General features: G+C 42.7%; 1 protein-coding gene across 2 annotated transcripts; it reads right to left on the bottom strand.

Annotated features, from left to right (window-relative positions):
* Positions 1–621: 621 nt before the first annotated feature.
* Positions 622–20,895, bottom strand: pxnb (paxillin b). 2 transcript variants are annotated; one of them, XM_082556187.1, is made up of 11 exons: positions 20,725–20,895; positions 7,240–7,448; positions 7,028–7,113; positions 6,783–6,922; positions 6,527–6,707; positions 5,558–5,672; positions 2,291–2,452; positions 2,020–2,193; positions 1,862–1,943; positions 1,618–1,766; positions 622–1,518 (listed from the first exon to the last, which is right to left on the bottom strand). In XM_082556187.1, exons 1-11 carry the CDS (start codon positions 20,735–20,737, stop codon positions 1,252–1,254), a joined length of 1,578 nt encoding a protein of 525 aa, XP_082412313.1. In that variant the 5' UTR covers positions 20,738–20,895; the 3' UTR covers positions 622–1,251. The 2 variants fall into 2 exon arrangements, with proteins under 2 accessions (XP_082412313.1, XP_082412312.1); XM_082556186.1 differs by lacking the exons at positions 5,558–5,672; positions 6,527–6,707; positions 6,783–6,922; ... (1 more) ...; positions 7,240–7,448; positions 20,725–20,895 and adding exons at positions 2,580–2,987; positions 3,107–3,373; positions 4,158–5,540.
* Positions 20,896–21,046: the final 151 nt, after the last annotated feature.

Here is a 21,046-nt window from a genome sequence, read left to right as displayed (position 1 = left end):
GGCAAATTGTGTGTACGGTTTGCATTCTCTCAAAAACAAACATTCATCAGCTTCTCGATACAGTAATATCAGCAAAGACATCCAAATATCTCCGCTATGCCTTCCAAGCAGCCCTTTCCTTCTTTTAACGAGTGGTTATTAAACACATGTACATGCTTACAATGTAGCTGCATTGGACATGTACAAAAAACAACAACAAAAATTCTCAGGATGTACTCAGAAACAGTAAGGGTAGTGTAGCACAAAAACACTGTACACCCAATATCTCTGTGCAGCTTCACTTTACTGTACGAGGCAAATCCAACAAACTGCTTTTAGACTCGCTTTAATTCAGAGGAACCAAAAGGAATGATTTGGCAGCACATGTAATGAAGAGTGAACACCGCAGTGACTGCTGAGTCAAATATTAATCCATGCTCAGTTTGCCCTTGACTGCTTTGTAACACAGTATGCACCTTTAATTAAAATATGACATACTAGAAAGGGGTTTCTGGTCAAGGGACACTAAAGATGCATTTCACCATAAAACACAACTCTATCAGTTATATAAAGATGTGCCTTATCTGACTTTATACTAGGGAGGAGAGAACGTAAAAGGCCTTTTATCCTGATCATTTGTTAAAAAAAGTTTATATTGTGTAAAAACAACAGGTCACCTGTTCCCTGCCATATGTTCATTGTTTTGATTTCTAAAATGACGCACTCAACCAGTGAGTAACTTTACCACACACCGAGCATTTCATAGATCAGAGTTTCAGTGTGCTTAGTAACAATTTATCACCTTCTAAAAAGATAAAAAATAAAACGATTTGAGGGTTACACACATACACATACATACACACTCAAAACAAACAAGACAGCTGCTTGTTTCAGCACATCTAAGTAGACTGGGAGAAAAGTTGCTGTCTTGGAGGGGGGGGAAAAAGATTTTCCTTTAAAGACCGAATATACCTTCATCCGATATAGTCACCCGCTCACAACACATAAAAAGCTTCACAAATAAACTGCTGTCAATCTAAAAAAAATAATAATTCTGAATGACATGAAAAACATTTAGTCTGGCCGAAGCAGCACACCGCTTCAACCACATGCACATACTTAGCCCATACACACTTCCAACGCCATCATCCAGAGACGGCTTCCTGCGATACAAACTAAACCCGTTCTCACTCTCCCTGTGCTAGAAATGCTTCAGACTCTCATTTTAGCCCTGACCCAAGTGTGCCAGTGTTAAACGTTCCCCCTAACTCTCTAACTGAACAGCTTGATGAAGCAGCCGTGGCAGTAGGGTTTGTCGTTTTGCTCTTTAAAGGTGCCTTTGTTGAGCTGTTTCAGGCAGAAGGCACAGACAAAATGCTCCGGGTGAAACTTCTTGGACATGGCTGTGATGCAGCGCCCCGTGATGGGCTTCTGGCAGCCGGAGCAGAGGGAGCCGCGGCGCTCGTGGTAGTGCACTTCACAGTAGGGTTGGCCATCGTGCTCAAAAAAGCTTCCATTCACAAATGGGGTGAAGCACTCCTGCAGAAACACACACACACGTTATTATTTTAGTACTCTTTTTCTTACAAGGCATGCAAACTATTATAGAAAAGTTCCTGACTAAAGCATAACACTAACCCTGCAAACAAAACACTCGGGATGCCAAAGACAGTTCAGAGCTGAGATGTAATTTTCCAGAATGGCTCTGGCACAGCCGCCGCATTTCGGTGCAAACATGTCAAAGTAATCTTTCCTGCAGTATGCCTTTCCATCCTTTTCATGAAAACCTGAAAGTAGAACGAGACAAGAGATTATATCCACTCTAAAGTAGAGAGAAACTGCTAAGCAGTATGATTCAAAACATATACTTGTATCACTTTACCCTCAGGGCCAAAGAAAGAGCCACACTGAGCGCAGAAGAAGTGTTCGGGATGCCATGTCCTATCCAGCGCCGTCACAACTTTCTGAATGGACATTGAAGACATTTATAGGCTGACACGTCTACAGCAGAGACCACATGTGTGGAGAGCAGTGACTCACATCCAGTATGGGCCCGTTGCAGTAGTAGCACCGCGGAGAGAACAGATTGTGGTAATCCTTCTCACAGTAGGGCTGTCCTTCACGTTCAAAAAAGTTCCTGGAGCCGATTTCCTCTTGACAGTGTGTGCACACAAAGTGTTCGGGGTGCCATGTGCGGCCCATGGCGGTCACCACCTAAAAAATAATTGACAAAAAACAGATAACCAAAGCATGATTAGAAAACATCTATTTATGTTACAGACAAAAGATTACCTTAGCCGAACCATCTCACCTGTCCCACAATCGGCTTACAGCAGGCTCCGCAAACTCCTTTAGCGACTGTCTGCACGCCCAGTTTGTTGAGGTCAGACTGCAGGCTGCCAAGCATGTTGTCCAGCTTGTTGACCTGTGTCGGGGGTCCACCGGAGACACCACCCTTCCCTTGGGCCATAATCTGAAATGGTTCAGTATGAAAATAGTTATTTACTGTTGAAATGTAACAAAAATATTTAAGTTTAGGGTTACTTAACTTTAAAATAAGTGTGAAAAACAGAAGGAATAAAAGAGGGAGGGGTTCATGCCTGCATTGGAGGGAAGATGGGGTCATACTCAGTTTGGCAGCCTACAGAGACCAGGACTTTGGGTGCAACTGGGGGAACCGAGTCCACTGTTGGTGGCTGGGTTGGGGTTTTTAGGACAGGAGGAGGCGGCTCTGGTTTAGGCGTAGAAGGGTTCTGAACTGGAGCCGGTGGAGGTGAGGCTTTTATGAACTGCCGAGGTGGAGCAGGAACTGGTTCGTGAATGTGGTGGGTACGTTGTGGAGGTGGTGAAGGAGGTGGAGGAGGTGGGGGTGGTATTGGGACAGGGGGGTGCTGTACAGGGAGGGGTCGCTTAGGTTCTTCTATGACAGGGGGGCGACGAGGGGTAGGGGGAGAGGGAGGTGGCAGCACCTTCCTCACAGGGACAGGAGACTCGGGGGGAATTATGATCTGAAGAAAAGAGGAAAAACAGAAGGAAGGAGACAGGAAATGTGCAGAAAAGGGAAACAAAAAGTGAAATAATTGCGAAAGGAGAATTTGTGGAAACTGTCAAGCACACTGAAGCCAACCTTGTCGACCTCACTGCCCGCCCCATCGGGACGATATCGCTGAGGTTTGGACGTGACGATGACACCCTCCGTCAGCCAATCATCGGACTGTTTGCGCCTCCGTTCTGAGCGGCCGATCCCAAGCTTACCCTGAAGCTCTTCTATGAGACGGTCCTGGGAAGAGTTCTTGTTTACAATGATGGGTCCCATCTTCCTGCGCAGGTGAGCCTCTCGGTACATGGGGTGCACATTGGGAGTCTCCTTAGTGCGCCTAATAACTGATTTTATCTAAGAGCAGGGAGGGAGGGAGCAAACACCTTATCATATGTCCACTCCAATTTACAAGCTCAAGCACTTACAGCAGAGCACTGAGGCAGCAGGTCAGTCACACCAGCCGTTTTCAAGTCACTGACGTGCCGGCAAAGCAGTGGTCACGAGCTCGGAGTCCCATATTAGGAACTTCATGCATGCTTTCAGCAGAAGCCACTGCTATCGATGATCTAACTCTCATCCTTCAGTTTCTCAAGCAGCCACATAAACATCAGGTCTCAGTTTGGTCCTTCACACAAATGCAGTGGTGCCATGCAGAGTGGTGGTGCTGCCAAACAGCAGGTTAGTTGTAAGAGTAGTTTCCAAGCAAAATCTATTAATTAGCTTGCTTCAACTCCTTCAGCCTCTTCCTTACAAGGCATTTTCTTCTAAATAAATACATGTAGTTTCTACATATCGATCAAAGCTTAAAAATTTAGCGTTTTTCTGCCTGGTTTATTTGCCTGGCTAAAGTAACTGGGCGCGTCTCCTCCAAGGTCTGTTTACAGGGATGAAAAGAATCGAGCTCAAGCCAATCACAGCCCTGATGATACTGAAAGCTAACAAGTCAATCATAATCGTATCTGATGTAAGGATCATAGTAGTGGTCAAAATAGCAGATAAAATATTAGATGCCATGTTTTAGTTTTTCAAAAAACATGCAAGATAAACCCTTGCAGCAGAGGCTGGGATTTAAAGGCGCATCAGTCTCATTAGCTAGCAAAACAACATTTTAAAATCAGGCAGGGCCGGCGAAGCGTACATGTCCAGACGCTGAGACTCTGTCTATAGTGGGAGTCTGAAGCAGGGGCAGGTCCAGGGTGACATCAGGGGTCCCGGGGCATGATGATGGGGTCATGGACTCATCCATCCAGCTGGCCTCTGTCAGTGGGGTCATGCTGCCATCTGTATAGAGCCTCTCAGTGTAAGGGGTCATGGTGCCATCCAGACCGTCATGTAAGGACATGGACAGCTCTTCGTCTGCCCAGTCCAGGTCTCCATTCCCATCTGTGCCTCCGTCCACTGAATAGTCTGTAAAAGTGTTGGTGAAAGTGTCTGGCTGGACGCTGCTTCTGTCCAAGGGTAGGATGAGCTCCTCGTGCACCTCCTGCATTCCTCTGCCAAGACACTCTGCATCATTCTTCAGCTGAGGTCCATCCACATTCGCCATTGTGTGATTTTGTGAAAAACTCATTGCTAGAAGCTTGTCTAGTGCCTCATCCAGGGATGGCTCTACCACAGGGGGTTGCTGTACAGTGAAGTTGGTGGTTGTATGGGTTGCAGGTGGTGTCTCCAGCAACTGTCTGTTGTGGTTATTAAAGGCCATTGGAGAAGAGACTATTAGTGGCGAGACTGGAGATGGTGAGGATGTTTTTGAAGGTGAAGACAGAGAGACAAAAACGGGGAGGGGTGAGGGGGCTGAGACCTGAGGGGTGAAGTTTTGGGTTGTAGGTAAAGACGAAGAGGAGAAACTGACATCGAGATCATAAAAACAAGGAGAACCCTTGCTTACACTCTCAGGAGCACAGGAGGATTTACCTCCAGAAGCTGAGGGTGAGACCCGTTCTACAGATGGACTTGGGGACTTGGAGGACTTGTGATCCAGGACAGTGATAACTGAGGTAAGTGAAGGGGTAGTGGTATTGGAAGGACTTGGGCTACTTCTTAGCAGGTTGGAGTTCGAGGAAGCAGACTGAGAGAGGACTAGCAGAGACTTGGTTTGAGATGATAGCATGATGGCAGAGACATCTATGACAGAGTCCAGGTCTAGCTCACTGGTTGCAGAATATGAGGATGTAGGACTGTGTGGAGAGAGATGGCTAGGGTGGGGTCTCAACATGCCACCATCTCCTCCATCCTCATCTATATGTAGCTCTAGCCCAGCAGGTAAAGAGAAGAGAGGAGAGGCACAGGCAGACGGATGAGACAGACTCAAGGAAGGAGAAGCCATGGGGGAAATGGAAGAGGACATTGGAGTGTGGCAAGAGCTGGAAGATGCTCCTGCTGGTTCAAGCAGAGAGCCTAAAGAGCTAGGCTAGAGGAACAGAGAAGCACAAGTGAGAGAAGAAGAAGAAGAAGAAGAAGAAGGCAATCATGAAGAACATGACAGGAGAAGCTTGGGATTTGTTGTTTAAATAAAGCCTTTCCAATGCTCCCTCATACCTTGAAGTCAGACAAAGAGGCCATCAACTCATCGAGCTCTCTGGTGGCACAGGAAGCTGAAATTCTGGCCTGCTGTTGAGAGGATGTGTCCAAGTCACTGTGACGAGTGGGGGGGCTGGAAAACACAAGTCATTGTGATTATTAAATCCATGCAAACACTGACTTTTGTTTTTAATAGTGAAGCTCAAAATTGTGTAAGTTGATGATTTCTAATTATCAAAGCAAAACAGGTGCTGTGTTGCTCCACAATGTCTCAGTCTCCCCACGGCAGCTGTCACACACAAAGCAATACAGCTACCATTTAATGCTGCTGTAAACTTACTTAATCTTTTACTGCGCATGGAAAATGCATGTATTTGTTAAGAAGCTGTAAATGCTAATACACATTCAGAAACCTCAGATGTTTCCATTTGCTCATACCAGACCCAAGATCAACACTCTCACATACATTTTAAGTATATATACCTCCCTGTGTGGAACTTTTCTGGAATCCTTTTCAATAAGGTCGCATGAGGGGAGAAATTGCACACAAAAAAAAGAGCCCAACATCTGCAAATATTTTTTCTACTCTTAAGTCCTACACAATGACAAAATGTCATTTTGTCATTGTGTAGGACATTTTAGTTTAGCGCATTTTAGTTCTCTCCCTCAAATATCTTGAGACAGTGGATGAACTGAAGGGGCTACACAAAGACTCTGTATCAGATATATTAGGATTAATTTAATCTGCAAATCATGCAAAGCTATTCTAGTAGAGTCTAGGGATAAAAATACAGAACTGCAAATGAACACACAGGTCTACTCTGCCAGGTCTCAGAAACTTTCTGCTGAAGAATATAAAGACCATTTTTAGTGTCCAACTCTGAACTAGTATAGTGAATCAAACACAAAACAAAAAGGAACAAAGTCTGCAACACTGATTAGAGGGGACTTTAATGCCAAGTTAGACCCCAGCTGTAGTGGAGATACCTGGGTGAAGGCACCGAGCCTTCCAGCTCATCCAGCAGACTTTCCACAGTAGGTCGGGCATCCTCCATCCTCCCATTCCTCTTTGGTTTCTCCTGAGGTGGTGGGCTTACCAAGATGTCAGGTGTGCCGCCGTTCTCGTAGTGAGTGATGCTGCAGGATGGCAAGGGAGGAGCTGCCTCCTCTGTGGACACATAACATTGAAACTAATGATGCTCAATCCCATTAGAACCGATAAATCTGAAGCCTTTGTCTCTACCTGTAGTGGGAAATGAAGGGGAGCTCTGTTGCACAGCATTAAGTTCCAGCAGAAGCCTGTCAAGCTCTGACAGATTACTGCCCAACGCAGAAGTCATGGCTGTTGTAGAGGAATCTGATGTCTTCTGTTTGTTTGGGAAACTAAAGAGACAGAGATAACTTACCGAAAGAAACTAAAAGTTAAAGAAAATGCCAGATGACGCAATCAGGTTTATATACACAACATCCTGAGTGTGTGGAAGTTACCTGTAAACGTGGTCCTCTTCAATGTGAGATAATGGAGAACTGCTACTGTCCCTTGACCATGAGCTCTTCTGTGCCGAACCCAGTGACTGCAGAGAATACACCAACCAGTAACTGCTGAGGTTTTTTTTTAATTAATGTAACATTTACTGTTTCTCATTTGAAGAGTCTGATATACTAAGTGAGATCAGATCACAAACATTGCAGAGATCTACCTGCTGAGAGGAGTGGTGGGAATCAGGCTGATCTCTCAGGGACCCGTTCAGAGCTTCAGCTGAAGGTGGAGGAGGGACCGGAGGTGGAAGTGTAACATCTTGGTAGGGCTGTCCTCCTGTAGGGATGGAGTAGGGCGTCTCGTCGGGCAAGAATACAGGTCGCTTTGAGATGTGGGATGTAGTAGATTCCAGGTCTGCCAGCAACGCGTCTGAAAGATGCAATTCATTCATGTTTCAAGGCACAGTGAGAACATAAAAAATGATCTGTCCAACCAAAACAACAATCAGAATAGATCTATTTGTCTAAGGTAAACAAATTCTAAAGGTCTTTTTCCAAGACGTTTTAGCCTGCAAACATAAAAACCAATCACACCTTCAGTGGGATCTCCCTTCTGTGTGAAGAGCAAACATAATCTCCCAGTGTCTGTGTAGGTTTCCTCCCACAGCTCAGAGAATATCAGAGTAACCGGTGATTTTATACTGGCCTTAGCTGTGGATGATATAGTGTGTTATCCTTGTAAGCCCTTGCAGCTCTTGCTGAATAACTGGTTAACAAAATGGGTGGACAGACGGATGGATGGGCGCTCTGAGGTCACTACTGATGTTGGCGTCAGGCTGTAACAGACAATGCCAGCGAGTCTGAGCCCTTCATTCCAGCCTGTTAACAAAACTGGTTTCTCCTCACAGGTCATCCATGCTGTGGTGGGTACATGGCCAAATGTGACCACCACAGCATGGCACACTACAACACCTACACCCAATTTCTAAATCATAAAACATCCCCCAGAAACTGGCAATGTGTTTTTCCCACAGTCCACATTAAGATACAAACTTGAAGTCAATGAGAGCAACCATGCATTTGATCTGTCAGCTCCGTGTGCCATGCATCCAGTTCATGTCTATGATTAGTCTTAGTTTCAAGAGCCTGAGTGTGAACTTCGTGAGACAGACTGATAAAACAAAGAAGCAGAGAGACAGAAAATGTTTCTGAATCCGGTCCAGGGTTGAGGGGGTACAGTGTTACCCTGGCGAGTGTTTGGTGGAACGCAGGAACAAAATAGACTCTTACATCACACAATCCATCCATCTGCAGCATGTCTAGAATAGACCGCAATCCCTGGCTGCATAGTGTTACACTACAGAGGCTTGGCCCTGTTACAAAGAATAATATCTTTGAAAGGCAGGATGGAAAACTGTCCAAATATCCAAGAAACAGGGAGCTCTTACCACCTGTCTGTCTAGCACAGACTGGCTCTCTAGATTTGGATTTGTTAAGTTTTATTTCCTGCCTCTTCTGAGTTTATATTTTAATCTCTTAACATCAAACCAAGTCACTGGTGAGATAGGATTAAAACTTGCGCCTGTTTAGAGCAACCAAAGGGAAAATATCTAACTCTAAAGTATTTGAGAGCTGACAAGTTAAAAAAAAATGTTAAAGAAGTTAAGAAACAAGATTCATCTGATTACATATCATTCTGGAAAACTTCCTAAAAGTTTATATTTTACAAAATAATTCAAATTCTCAAAATATTCCACCACTAAATCCCAACTTCATCCCGAATGAAGTCAATGGAGAAACCTCCAGCATAAAATACACAAACACAGAGAGAAACGCATACATGCAACACAACCATATAGTTTTGAAATCCTGACAAAGTTCAGTATCTGTACTTACATTCTTTCCACCTGTATCTGTAATATCCTTCATGAAGGACTGTGACTGTGTGGGTGCCAATGTGTGAGTGTGAGCAGCGTGAAGCGATAACAGGCTGCCAGTCTAATGGGGGAGTGGTTTAAGGGCCAAACAGTATCCTCTCAGTGCCCTCTTATCTCAACACAAACGCTGAAATGAACTTTGAGAGATATCTGTTGGTCATAACAAAATATGACCAACAGATCTGAGCTTCACAGGTGTTTGGTCAAGAGCAAGAATAATGTGTGACAAAAGTTTAAATCTTGTACATCTTCTAGCAACAGAGCGGTCTATATCGCAAAAAGAAAACTCACACCTGTCTCCATCTTTCAAATTTCATATATACTCTCTCTCAACCCTTCATCACAGCCCTCAATCCACAGACACTGCCACAAGCCCTGAAAAGTTTGACATAAACCACATGGGAGCTCTAATCTATTTAAAGCGGGAAGCTCTGTGAGTAGCCCATGTCTGTGCAAATGTGCTGAAATATCATGACCAGCCCAAAATAATCTGCACCTGGTGCTGACATGCTGAGCAAGGTCTCACTGAAGTTGACTTTGTCACTCATGAAACAAAGCCGCTAGATTAAAAAAAGAATACCACAACTGTGTTTTGGGACAAAGGTGAGTCATGTGAAATATAGCGCATTTAGGTACTGATCTACATTTCTCATGAAGCAGCAGCTTAGAGCCTTTCAAATCAAAATAAATGAATAAATAAATGCCTTAGGTTACTAATTATGGCCATGTATTCCTAGAAAGTTCTTCACAGCCTTGACAGAGAGGGCAGCCATGCTGCCTCAGGCCCTCTGAGCCAAGTTTATAAGACAACTCCTTTCACAGCAACTCTGCACTTATTATTCCTTTTCCCAGCTGGTGATACTACACATGTATGCCTGACACAGGACCATGATCTCCAGGATAAATATACACAGAGTATCCATAATAGGAAATACATTTTAGTACATTTTACTGTGATAAGCCAATATTGATACATCAGAGTTTGTTTTCTGAATGTGACACTAGTTCAATTATCAGTACAGTAGTATCTTTTCAGGAAACTACAGGGTATAACGATTCTCTAAAACCTGAGGCTGGTTATTGCTCTTTACAAGGGAGCATTCATTTTTTAAAAACCTATCGATTAGTCACAGACTGGATAACATATAAACTCCATTATTATGATGCATGGGCCTTAATGATACACAGTTCTCTTTCAACCCTCATTTGCTTTTCAAAGAACTGGGGTTATGCTAAATGTTTGCACCTGAGTAGCATGCTCCTCGTGTTGTCATTTTGGTCCCAGTTCCAAACTTGTTACACCCATAAAGGAAAAATAGGCACAGCAGCTCAGCTAGACTGCTCCTATCCATATATGCAACGTATCATAGCTACTCTAGATCTGATAAGTTTGTGTTTCTTTCAAATGACAGAGTTCAGTGCATGTGTGTGGTTGCATGTAGGTCACAGGTTACTGTCAGAAAATATAGGTATAGCCGTTGCCATAATGTAGACACTTTTTGGATAGTACAAGTCATGATGGCTATTTAAAAAAACAAAAACAAAAAAAAACAAAAGAAGAAGAAGAAGTAGTTTTTTCTTTAACATTATGGATTAACGCTATAAGTGGGACACAGACTTCCTCTAACTACACAGACAGATGGTGTTACAGAACATGGGCAAACATATCAAATGTCTTTCATTATTTATAAAGCTGCTTTGATATCAGATTTATTATACACATCCTCAAGCAATCAGTCCCAATAAATCACATTTTTTCTTCTTTTTGGCCATGGACACAGACCAGTGTTTTCATATCACTTCTGTCTGATGTTTTCTCCATTGCATATGTGTTTGTGTGCATAGCCAGGGAAACAGTCCAGCAGATAGTCACTAGGGGAATGGAGTTCTGCAGGTAAGAACCTCCATGCAGCTGTACTTAAACATAAATGTACATTTTATTATACCGGTCAAATTTTCATAATATGTTATTCTGTGAAACCAGTATAGCCAGAAACCAGAGCAAAAACGATTGCCTAGTAAACTGACTGACAGAATGATTCTGTTTTAGATTCAAGTTAACAATTATTTATATTATAGAATAATCTCAACTATTTATCTTCTCTTTTAATCTGTTGTTTGGTTTGTAAATATTCTGATGCCTGTAATTTAAAACATTTACAAAAAACAGTTGACAGTTTATATAAACTGCTAGAGAAGAATTTTTGACACGAAACATTTATGTGCTTTAGGTTAAAAACTTGAATTTGTAAACAATAAGTAACAATAGATGTGAGATCATTCTAGGGAAGTAAACAATATTTCCATCTGACATGTTACAGAGTAGAAGTAGAAAGTATGTCTGAGGAAAAGAAAAGTACCTTAAATTTGCTCTGACAGTGAAAACAGGACATTAGGAAAGAAAATCCAAAATTTCCATCACACATCCTTTTGTGGCTTTTGACTAAGCAGCCTGTAATCCACACACATCATTCTCAGTGGGTGGCCTGTAAGCACATCTCTGATGTCTGTTACTGCAGCTCATAAAAGGAGAAAGAATGAAAATGGGAGTTAAACTTGCTTGCTGCTCCTCATTTCCCTGACGAGGGCAGCATTGACTGTCATGAGGACAGACAACAAGCCTTCGCCAGCCTCAGAAAACTTAAGTCCACAAAGAGTTAGAAACACCGAGAATCCAAACATGCACTGTAAGCCAAGCAACAGGCTAATCTTTTCCATTCCAGACAGGGGGTAGGAGCCACAATGGACAAAGTCCAATTCTGCTCTAACAGCATCCTGACTCAATGGTCCATTGTGCAAGATCTGGAGAATGAAGCCGTCATCTAAAAGGGTGTCTGCAAAAGTCGTGAGCTATGATTTAAACGCTGTGTTTCACAGTGAATACAGAAACAGGTTCGACATCCAACAGTTTAAAGATTAAACCATGTCATTACTCCTCTCTCACAAAGAAGATGGAGAAGAAAGAGGCTCAGGCAATTTATTATACAGCATATCGTGTTTTACCTGTTGCTCTGCAGGTATTAGGTTTGCCTGCTTCATGTCTCTGAATAGATGAGAATGATTAAAGCAGCGATACACCAGTGTGCAACCTGAAAAGAAAGCAGGACAGAGGTGTAACGTGCACCAACTGCTTCACTCGTACAATGTGCTGATTTAAACCAACAGCAGCGCTTTCAGGGGATTCAACTGCGGCCACACTGTGCCAACTAATCTTTATTATGTTCAACAAACAACTGAAGTCATGTGGACACTGTACACATTCTTGTGGCAGTGGGCGCATGTACAGTCTTGTCTGCACCCCTATCCACCCACCCAAAGCCATGCCATCGTCCTGCTGTGTTTATCAGATGGGAGTGAAGGTGCAGGGGGAATTCCACACATTCCTCTGTCCACTTGGCAAAAAGCAAGCAGATCAGGCAGGGACGCAGGCAGAGAAGGTGGCTCAGGAACAGGAGCATACAGTCACCCTAATCCAATGAAAACTCATTTTAAAAACCCAACCAGTCTCAACTGGAATCTAAATGACGCTTTGTGATCAAAGCTACTTAAGCAGGACATTCCTTCAATGCTGCGGGATCCTAGGTAGTGAGCCTGTGAAGAATGTGCTCCGATACAAAACACCATCTGTCAGTACAGAAAATGAAATAATGTGTTGACAATTACAGGATGGATTCCACTAACTGCAGCATGCCTTGAATTCCAGGATAAGGGAGATGTCAAAATTTCTACTGCCCATTGCCCACAGAGTACCGTGCAGGGTGGAAACCAAGGCTGCCTAATGTTTTCTATTAACATGTGGGCAATGGTGATGGGCCGCTGAGGTCTACAGCTCACCTGTTTATAGCCAGGGAGCAAAAGAGCAGAACTGGCCACAATCCCAGGGTGAAACCCTACCCCATCAGGCCAACCCAACATGATATTTATATCAAACAAGACAGGCAGGGGCCACGGAGAGGGGGTGGAGGGTTAGATGCCAGCGAGACAGACAAGGAAGGCTGTGTAGAAACCACAGAGCGGGAATGTGGGTGAGAATGAAAGAAAATGGACCAAAAGCAAACTTGATTAAATAGTGGACCAGGGGAAAAATAAAGGTCAAACCTTGCAGGGGCTCGCACCCTGTCTATACAGTACAACACACGATCCCAAACAGACAATGGATGAATGAATGGATCAGAATGACTAAAGCATTGTAGGGTGATTACTATCTAAAAATATCCTGCCAAGCAATCCCATATCCGAAAGATGACACTCCTCTTGGAGGGAACGCCAAACCAAAATAAAAGAACTTCCCCACAGACCAGTAAATCAGATGACATGGCACCATGTGGAGACTGATGTAACACCCCAGTCACTGAGGACACATTCATAGCCATGAATGTAGATAAATTGCATGTCAGTGAGCAGCCTTTTGTGCTATAAGAGTGTAATTGGGTAGGATGAGAAGAACGGTCAAAGAAAGACCGTCTTGTCCCTCTTAAACACCGACTGAAACCAGTCACCCAAGCTTCAAACTAACAGGGCTTAATGCTTTGAGTTAAACACTAAGAATGTACAGTTGGGACAAAAGAAAGTGTCATAATGTGAACAATTATTTAAATATGGAAAGTGTACCACCTGTTCCAACTGAATTTTTGTGAATAAGTAATTATTATATTACTTTAACCTCATATGTACACTTGGTGGTTTTCTCATCTTCCCATATAATCAAGTTGTAGTTGCAAGTCAGCTTTTGTGTATGAATATAATCCTACTACCGTTTCATTCACACTAGTTTTTTAATAACATTTATAACTAATAAAAAAAATTTAATTAAACTTAGCTGTAAAAGTAATAATTACAGCAGTAAAGTTACTCTAAATGTTATGATGTATTTCACTTTAAATGTCTACATGAGACAGAACTGTTGAGCTGAGCCTCATATCAGTTTTTTAAAATCACAAACACTAGTGAAACTCTGACACACTCTGGTTTAAGCTTCAGTAGGTGAAGCGTCTCCACATCACCTGATCTGGGACCATATTCCTAAAACTGTGCATATAGAGGTTCATGTTTTCAAACTGTACAATTGTGACGATTTTGCATGCAGGGAAAACCCTGATGACGATGAAACCATGAAACTCAGACACTCACTGGAGAAGTGGAGAAAAAAGGAAATGTGCAAAAAAAAAAAGAAAGAAAAAAGATCAAGTTTTAAAGAAAAACTACTGAATGGAGAAAAATAGCAGTTCAAAGAAAAGAGTCCCAGCAGAGATATAAAGAAAATTGACTACAATTTACTGATAATCTTATCAGTTCATACAAGAAAAGCTTGTATATAAATGACACAGCATTTATAGAACTCAAATTATCATCATCATCATCATTATTATTATGCTACACGTCGTCTTTTCCTTCTTTGCCAACACCTCTTCACTTCATCAGGTTTGAGCAGCTCTCAAACTCATGTGTCGACATTTGCTGAAGGCAGCATGTTTACTACAGACTGCAGCTCTTAGTTTGGAACCAAGAAAGCTGGAAATCATTTTGTCACCGTCAGAGTATCAGTGTTTGTTACCCAGTCTTAGTAACAAAATATGGACTAAAACAAAACGTAATGACAGCATAATTACTCTTTAGAAAAGAAGTGAGATTCCCTGCTCCGCTTAAGGAAACACATTCCCCTCTCCAGAGACTTACTGACAGCTAACCCCTGAATAAGCAAGCTTATTCCCCCCAAAGGAATAACAACAGGACAGTAATATTTTTTTAGCTGGGATTTCATTTACTTAAGTAGAAAATACATTTTTGTTGATCACATAGGCAGGAATAACAGAAAAATGCACCCGCTTCCCTTACATAAGGCAGTAGAAGCTCTTTGCCTTTACTATAGACAGATCAATTATTCCTAGGTGCGCTGCCACCCCCAAAAGGCCCATTTTTTCCAAAGCCAGGAAACCCCCGATATGCCCCGGAGGTCCCCGGCTTCAGTAATGTTGGAAGAATACAGCAGAATCCCACTACATTACCCAGACCTGTTAGGAAAATAATCAGCATTATTCTCCGAGAGAAGTTACAAGAGTGGGGAACAGTGAAGGCATGGAAACAGTATGGCAGGGAGGGAAGAGGAAGGGACTGAAGGCTGCTGTGAGTGGAAAGAACAGTATCGTACAACAGCATTTAATAGTGGAAAGGCTGTTCGAGCAGCAGGATCACAGACTGAAGGCCCCCCAGCTGCCCCCAGTGCTGACTCTGCTCATTGTTTTTCTCCTCTGTTTCCTGAGGATGTGGGGCAGGCTCTGTTGCCCAAGCGATGAGGTCAGCCACGCAGCTCTTCCCCAGACCCAGAACAGGATGGGTGTGGAGCTCGGGAACAAGGCTGATTTACAGTCGGGAGCTTCTCTCTAGCCTAGCAGGCAAGCCCACTGGTTAGGGATGGTATGCACCAACCTTGCAGCTCTCAAGGGGTGATGATAGCTAGTCTGGTAACACTAACTCTGCTGTGGAATTACTAGGACACAGAAACCACTAAAGACCTAAGAGTTTTTGGTATGCTGCGTAAACGCTGTAAACATTTAAGACAGCTGCCTCACATCTCATCCTATGATTGTCTCAAGAATAAGACGTTCCTCTTCAAGGTGATCAACAGTTATTGTTACAGTAAATCTTACAGGACTACTGTGTGTTTACCAAAGGCATTCTTATAAGGTGTCGCTGTGTTTCATTCCACAGAGCAACCACATGGCCCTCATTATGTCTGCGAAACGAAGCCGAGTGGCTCCCACTTTTTTAAAGTCTGCCTTTAAGCAATAAAGAGCACCTCTCCTCTGCAGCTTCTTTGCAAAGATAGCCAATGTTTATCCTTCCTTTAAAGTGGCCATATAATGCTCTGAGGGCTTTCCCCTTTCATTTAAGTTTTCACATGGCTTTTCACGCATGTAGACGATCTTCAAAGTTACAAAACCCAAAGCTTTGGTTTCCTATAGAAAACCGCTGTCTCTCTGTGACTTATTCAATTCTATTTTTTTATACAGCACCAAATCACAACAACAGTAACCTCAAGTCACTTTACATTGGAAGGTTAAGGCCCTACAATAATATATAGAAAACCCCAACAATCTGACGACCCCCTATGAGCAAGCACTTGGCAACATTGGGAAAGAAGAAAAATCAAATTTGATTCTGGATTATACGGGGCACCAATGAAGACAAGTCAACAGTCACTTGATGTCAAGTCAAGTCCTGCTATGAAGCCTCTGAATGAGTGTTTTTGTCAGCTCCATCTTGTGTGTTTTGAAATAGGTTGTGATGAGTTGGATCTGACAGTGAAACCACATGCTCAGTGGGAACGGACATGTAACTCACACACTGAGCCAATAAGCATATCCTGCATAATTCTCCTTTCTTACTCTAATCATGAACACATTAGGCTTCTTTTTTTTATTCAACATGACTTGAAACTGGCAATTAGGCCACAAAGACATCAGGAAAGTGTTTACTGAGGTCACAGAGTAATTGAGAAAAATGTGAAGCAAGGACTAGATGTATGTTCCTGTATTTTCATGTCACCTTCAGTACTGTTGTGGTACCCTCACCGCAACTAGCTTTTTTTTAAGCATTACCTTAAGCTACATGGCTAAACTATAGACCGTGCATTTAAAAACAAAAAACAAAAGGAAAAATAAACCACACACAAAAACAAAGAAAACTGCTCCACCGCCACAGTAAGGTTAAAGAAGTTCAACTTGGTTCTCAAATTTGTGGAGGAATGAAGTAAGCAGTTTCAAAAATAGTAACATCGTTGCAAGAAAGTGTTGTGCACTGTGTAACAGAGAAACTTCTCTCATAAGTCTCTCTTTGGCTTGTTACAAACAGTGACTTTATTTTTGCAAGGTGTGGATTACGCAGGCATCCTTCAGGTGGATTTCAGAGAAATACCAGTAGAATCCCTGGTTTCTACAGCTGCCTACTTCAGTTGTCTATTATCAATCAGTCATTCAATCAATCAATCAGAGGAATCCTTCACCTACTGACCAGTTGTGGACTGTGTGACTGGGGCCTTCGTCACATGGTCTTACATATGAAAAATGGTAGACAAGGTAACATCACACAGTTATTTGTCATGTCTACAAAACCTCAAGACCTATACATTATGTAACCAGTCTTGCAGTTTTTCCAAGGACTGAACTGATCAATCAGCACAAGCTGGGATTTCAGGATGCGATGCCTCAAGAAGTCCGTCTTTGGTCCCGTCTTCCTCCCGTCTCCACGAACGTGCTCGCAGCACATGGCTGCCCCTCCCAGAGCCTGGTCCTGCTGGATCGTCTCTCTGTCTCCCAGCGCTTGCTCATAGGGAGTCATTTGATATTTGGGGGTTTCTTTGTATCACCGTAGGTCTTTATCTTACAATATAAAGCTCCTTCAGGTGACTGCTGTTGTAACTTGCCGTTATGTAAATAAAGTAAAACTGAACTGAAAAGCTTTACACAGGGGATGAAGTGATCTCTCGGAAATTTAAAAAAAAGTGTTGTTTTTTTAAAAGTTAAATATTATTAAGCTTTACTAGAAGGACCTGTAAATGAAAATTAGAATCATAAGAAACTGCGTCAATGTTTTACTTGGTCAGCCCTGGATTAAGAAAACAAGGTTTTATACGGGAGTGTACACATACTGACATTATCTGTGGACGAACAAACAAAAGGGCTCCTAGTGATCCTGGTTGCCAACATTAGTTTGGTTTCAATTTGAGTAAGTGGACATATATTCAAAAAAGCTATGATGAGTACTAACAGCTTTGGGGAGTGACCCTAGATTTTGCAAAACAAAGTCTAAAAATGAAGAAGCTGCCTTTAGGCCCTTGGAATTATAGTTTCTGTTGTACTTTAAAATAATATATTTAACAAGAATGCAGTATATAGGAGAAGTTCCCTTCTGTGTCCAGTCACTAATCTTTCAGTTTGATTCTCTAGTAATTAACAAAGAAACCATTCAATGGGAAACTGCAAGCAAAAAGTACATTCTGTTACTCAATATTATTCTCACTTTGTTTGTGACCATTGAGCATACTGCATGCGTGCGTATTAGGTCAGTATGCGCATTCTTAACATGCAGAGGTGGAACAGGGGGTTTTCAGCTCACTGAGTGAGGTCAGTGTGCCTGAATGTCACACAATCGTCAGGAATTCACAGAGAGCTGAATGTTAGCTGCACACACCCCACAAACATGAAATGCAGCACAACAGAGCCAACAGAGAGGACACTACGTCACATGTGGTTTAAGAGCCACATCTGCATGAGTCGCCGCCCCCTTGGCCACATCAGAAGTGAAGGCTAAGCCTGGCTGCCACCTGGTAACCAGCCACAACAGTATGACTGTGTTTGTCTGTTATCATGGCCAAACACGACCCCTGATTCACCTACTCCAGCAGTAATTACAACCGAGATGGCTATGAACACCCTGGCAGGTGTTTATGTGTGTTTACGCCCCCGTCACACAGCCTTTTGCATTGTTAATGTATTTGTAACTCCCCTTAAGGATCTACATCTGGTGTATAAACAACATTTTCCATTATGGGTGTAGTCCGGGAAATCTTTGGCCTCATGGTTGTTGTGATCCCATCTCTAGTTTGTGCTGTATGATCTGTGCTAACTCACAGATCAAGCAGGTCCTCTGGAAAAATCTGACTCAGAGGAACAAATGGGAAGAATGCTTACAATCTGTTGATGGAATTCTCTACCTCGAGCAGTGAGCAACACCAGATCACTATACACAAACATAGTATTCAAACAGTGACCCTGAATATCAGGACCTGCAGGTGCAGGTAAATAGCAGTAGATGTGATATTTAAAAATATTTACACTGACTTGTTTTTGTGTATTTAGGGAGGATGTGGGATGACTGCGATTGACCCCAAAGGTCAAATTTTTTAAACAGTGCCTGCAATTACTAGGGTACCCATATTCTAATGAGACACGTGTGAAACCAACATCCCTCTCTCAGATAGTAGCGACAGGAGGCGAGTCGTGACCCAGAGAGTTTTCGGCCTTGGACCGTGTCAGAAAGTGATGGTCGAAATTCCTCAGCAGCCTCGCCCCCTCCGTCAGCCCTTCAGCGAGCCTACAGGCTCCCTCTCAACCAACAATCAATCCTTTCAGCCTCATAAGGCAGCGAGAGTGTCTAATGGCTCCTTGAGGTATTCTCACAACAGACAAATGGGAAATGCGGCCCATCATCTCTCCACTTAAACAATTCGCAAATCCATTTCACTGCTGGTCTACTTTCAGAGATCAGAAGATTCCTACAGATATTTGACTGGTGAAACAAGTTTTTCACAAGCACTGAATTAGTAATGCAAATATAGAAACCTGCCAGCTGCTAAAAGTGTAACATAATTAGAAACTCAGACGTTGCGTGTCAAAGGTTAAAAGTGGGGCCAAAGTAGAACAAGAAAAAAAAAAAGATGACGCTGGTAACGTCAGGAGAACTGGCGTTGATAAAAGGCAGATAAAACCTGTAGTACCGATGAAAGGATTCATAAAACTGATTAAATTATTAAAAGAAATAAAATTAACCAGTTAAAGTCATCCACAAGCTATCTGATGACATCACTGTTTTTTCATGACTTGTGATGATCAAATTAGTAATACAAGGGGATGCCACACCAGTCCAGAAATAACAGTTATATTAACAGACACTGAAAAAAGCCTCAGCTACAAGTTACAGTCTCTATTAAGAGACAGTGTCTCCCAACAAAAAACAAAAACAGAAAATGCACAAAGAGTCATGACAGACATGTGAAGCAGCTAAGAGAAAATGACATTCGGCCATTAACAAACATGTTGTATATTTTCCTGTGCAAAATTGTCAGGGATACATCAAGATATCGGCCTAATGGTAGAGGCCAGTTTGATCTGGTGTGTGACAAATGTTTAAAGACAGTTTAAAGTCTCCATCAGCACAGAGTTATTTCTTATGATGAAGGTTTGTTTGCTAGGTAAATAAACACATGTTTGAATATGAGCTCATTATCAGTATCAGCACAGAATTTCCCAATCAGGAGATCCCTAAAGATGTACTGATTGTCCAACTCTTACAGCATTTCTCAACTTGCACATGTCTAATCAAACAGTTTTCAGACCTGATCTTTCCGCTTCCTATACCTCAGTTTTTAGTTTTTGATATAAAACGATAAAGTGTACCAGTATACCAAGTAATTATACATCCCTGCAAGTTAAGTTTGTCACACTGGAGGATCACTAGAAGTCAGCCAGGCCAGGGCTGAGCACACATTGTACAGGGAGGCCTGTTGACTCTACCACTTCAAAGCTGGAATGAGTAGCCTTGGGGCAAAAGTTGAGAAGGTAATGTTGAGGCTTAATGTCAAAATGTCATTAAATAACTCCTCCCTCCGGCACACATACTGATAAAAAAGACCTTGATTTAGACGAGCAGGGCGGCGTGGTATTGCCAGAGACGTTCGCTTCACCTCGGAGAGGGAGAGTTAAAAAGTAGGTAGAGTTAAAGGCTAGCGATGTCCAGCTGCTAACCTACTAGGCTGCTTATTTTACAACAGTGTGAGGAGAAAGTCAAGTCGGTACAACATTCACTCTTTCGCTCGTCACTGTAACATTTCTGTCAGGTATTCGCAAGTTTCCCTGGATAAGAAAGCTACATTGGACAAACAGCCAGCATAAAATCTCTTCGTAACGTTGACTACCCCTCCACCCTGCTATCCGCTCCAAACTGGGGGCAGAAAACCCACATATGGGGAAAAAAAAACCCCTCATAACTTACCTAAATCGTCCATAGCTGCTGCCTAGTTGTGGACTGCGTCAGTTTTTTGTTTGGCGACCTTCCGGATGGTTTGTGAAATCTGACTTTTCCCCCTTCAAACTTCACCAGCACTGCTGCCCTGGAAGTTGGTCAGTCAGGATGGCTCTCGTGAACGCGCGGCAGTTTGTGTGTACCACTGTGTGTACTTTTCCAGGGCGCGCGCCGACTGAATGGCGGTGATGAGGGACATCTAGCGGCCAAACACCGGAATTACACGTTTAAAATAAATATCTCCAAATATCCAAATAATGTCATGGCTGTATAAGCAACCGTGATTTTTTTA

This window comes from Aulonocara stuartgranti (genome assembly GCF_965226115.1).
Source record: "Aulonocara stuartgranti genome assembly, chromosome: 12".
Lineage (NCBI taxonomy): Eukaryota > Metazoa > Chordata > Actinopteri > Cichliformes > Cichlidae > Aulonocara > Aulonocara stuartgranti.
The sequence above is the reverse complement of the archived record's forward strand: the minus strand, read 5'-3'. Positions and strand labels throughout refer to the sequence as shown.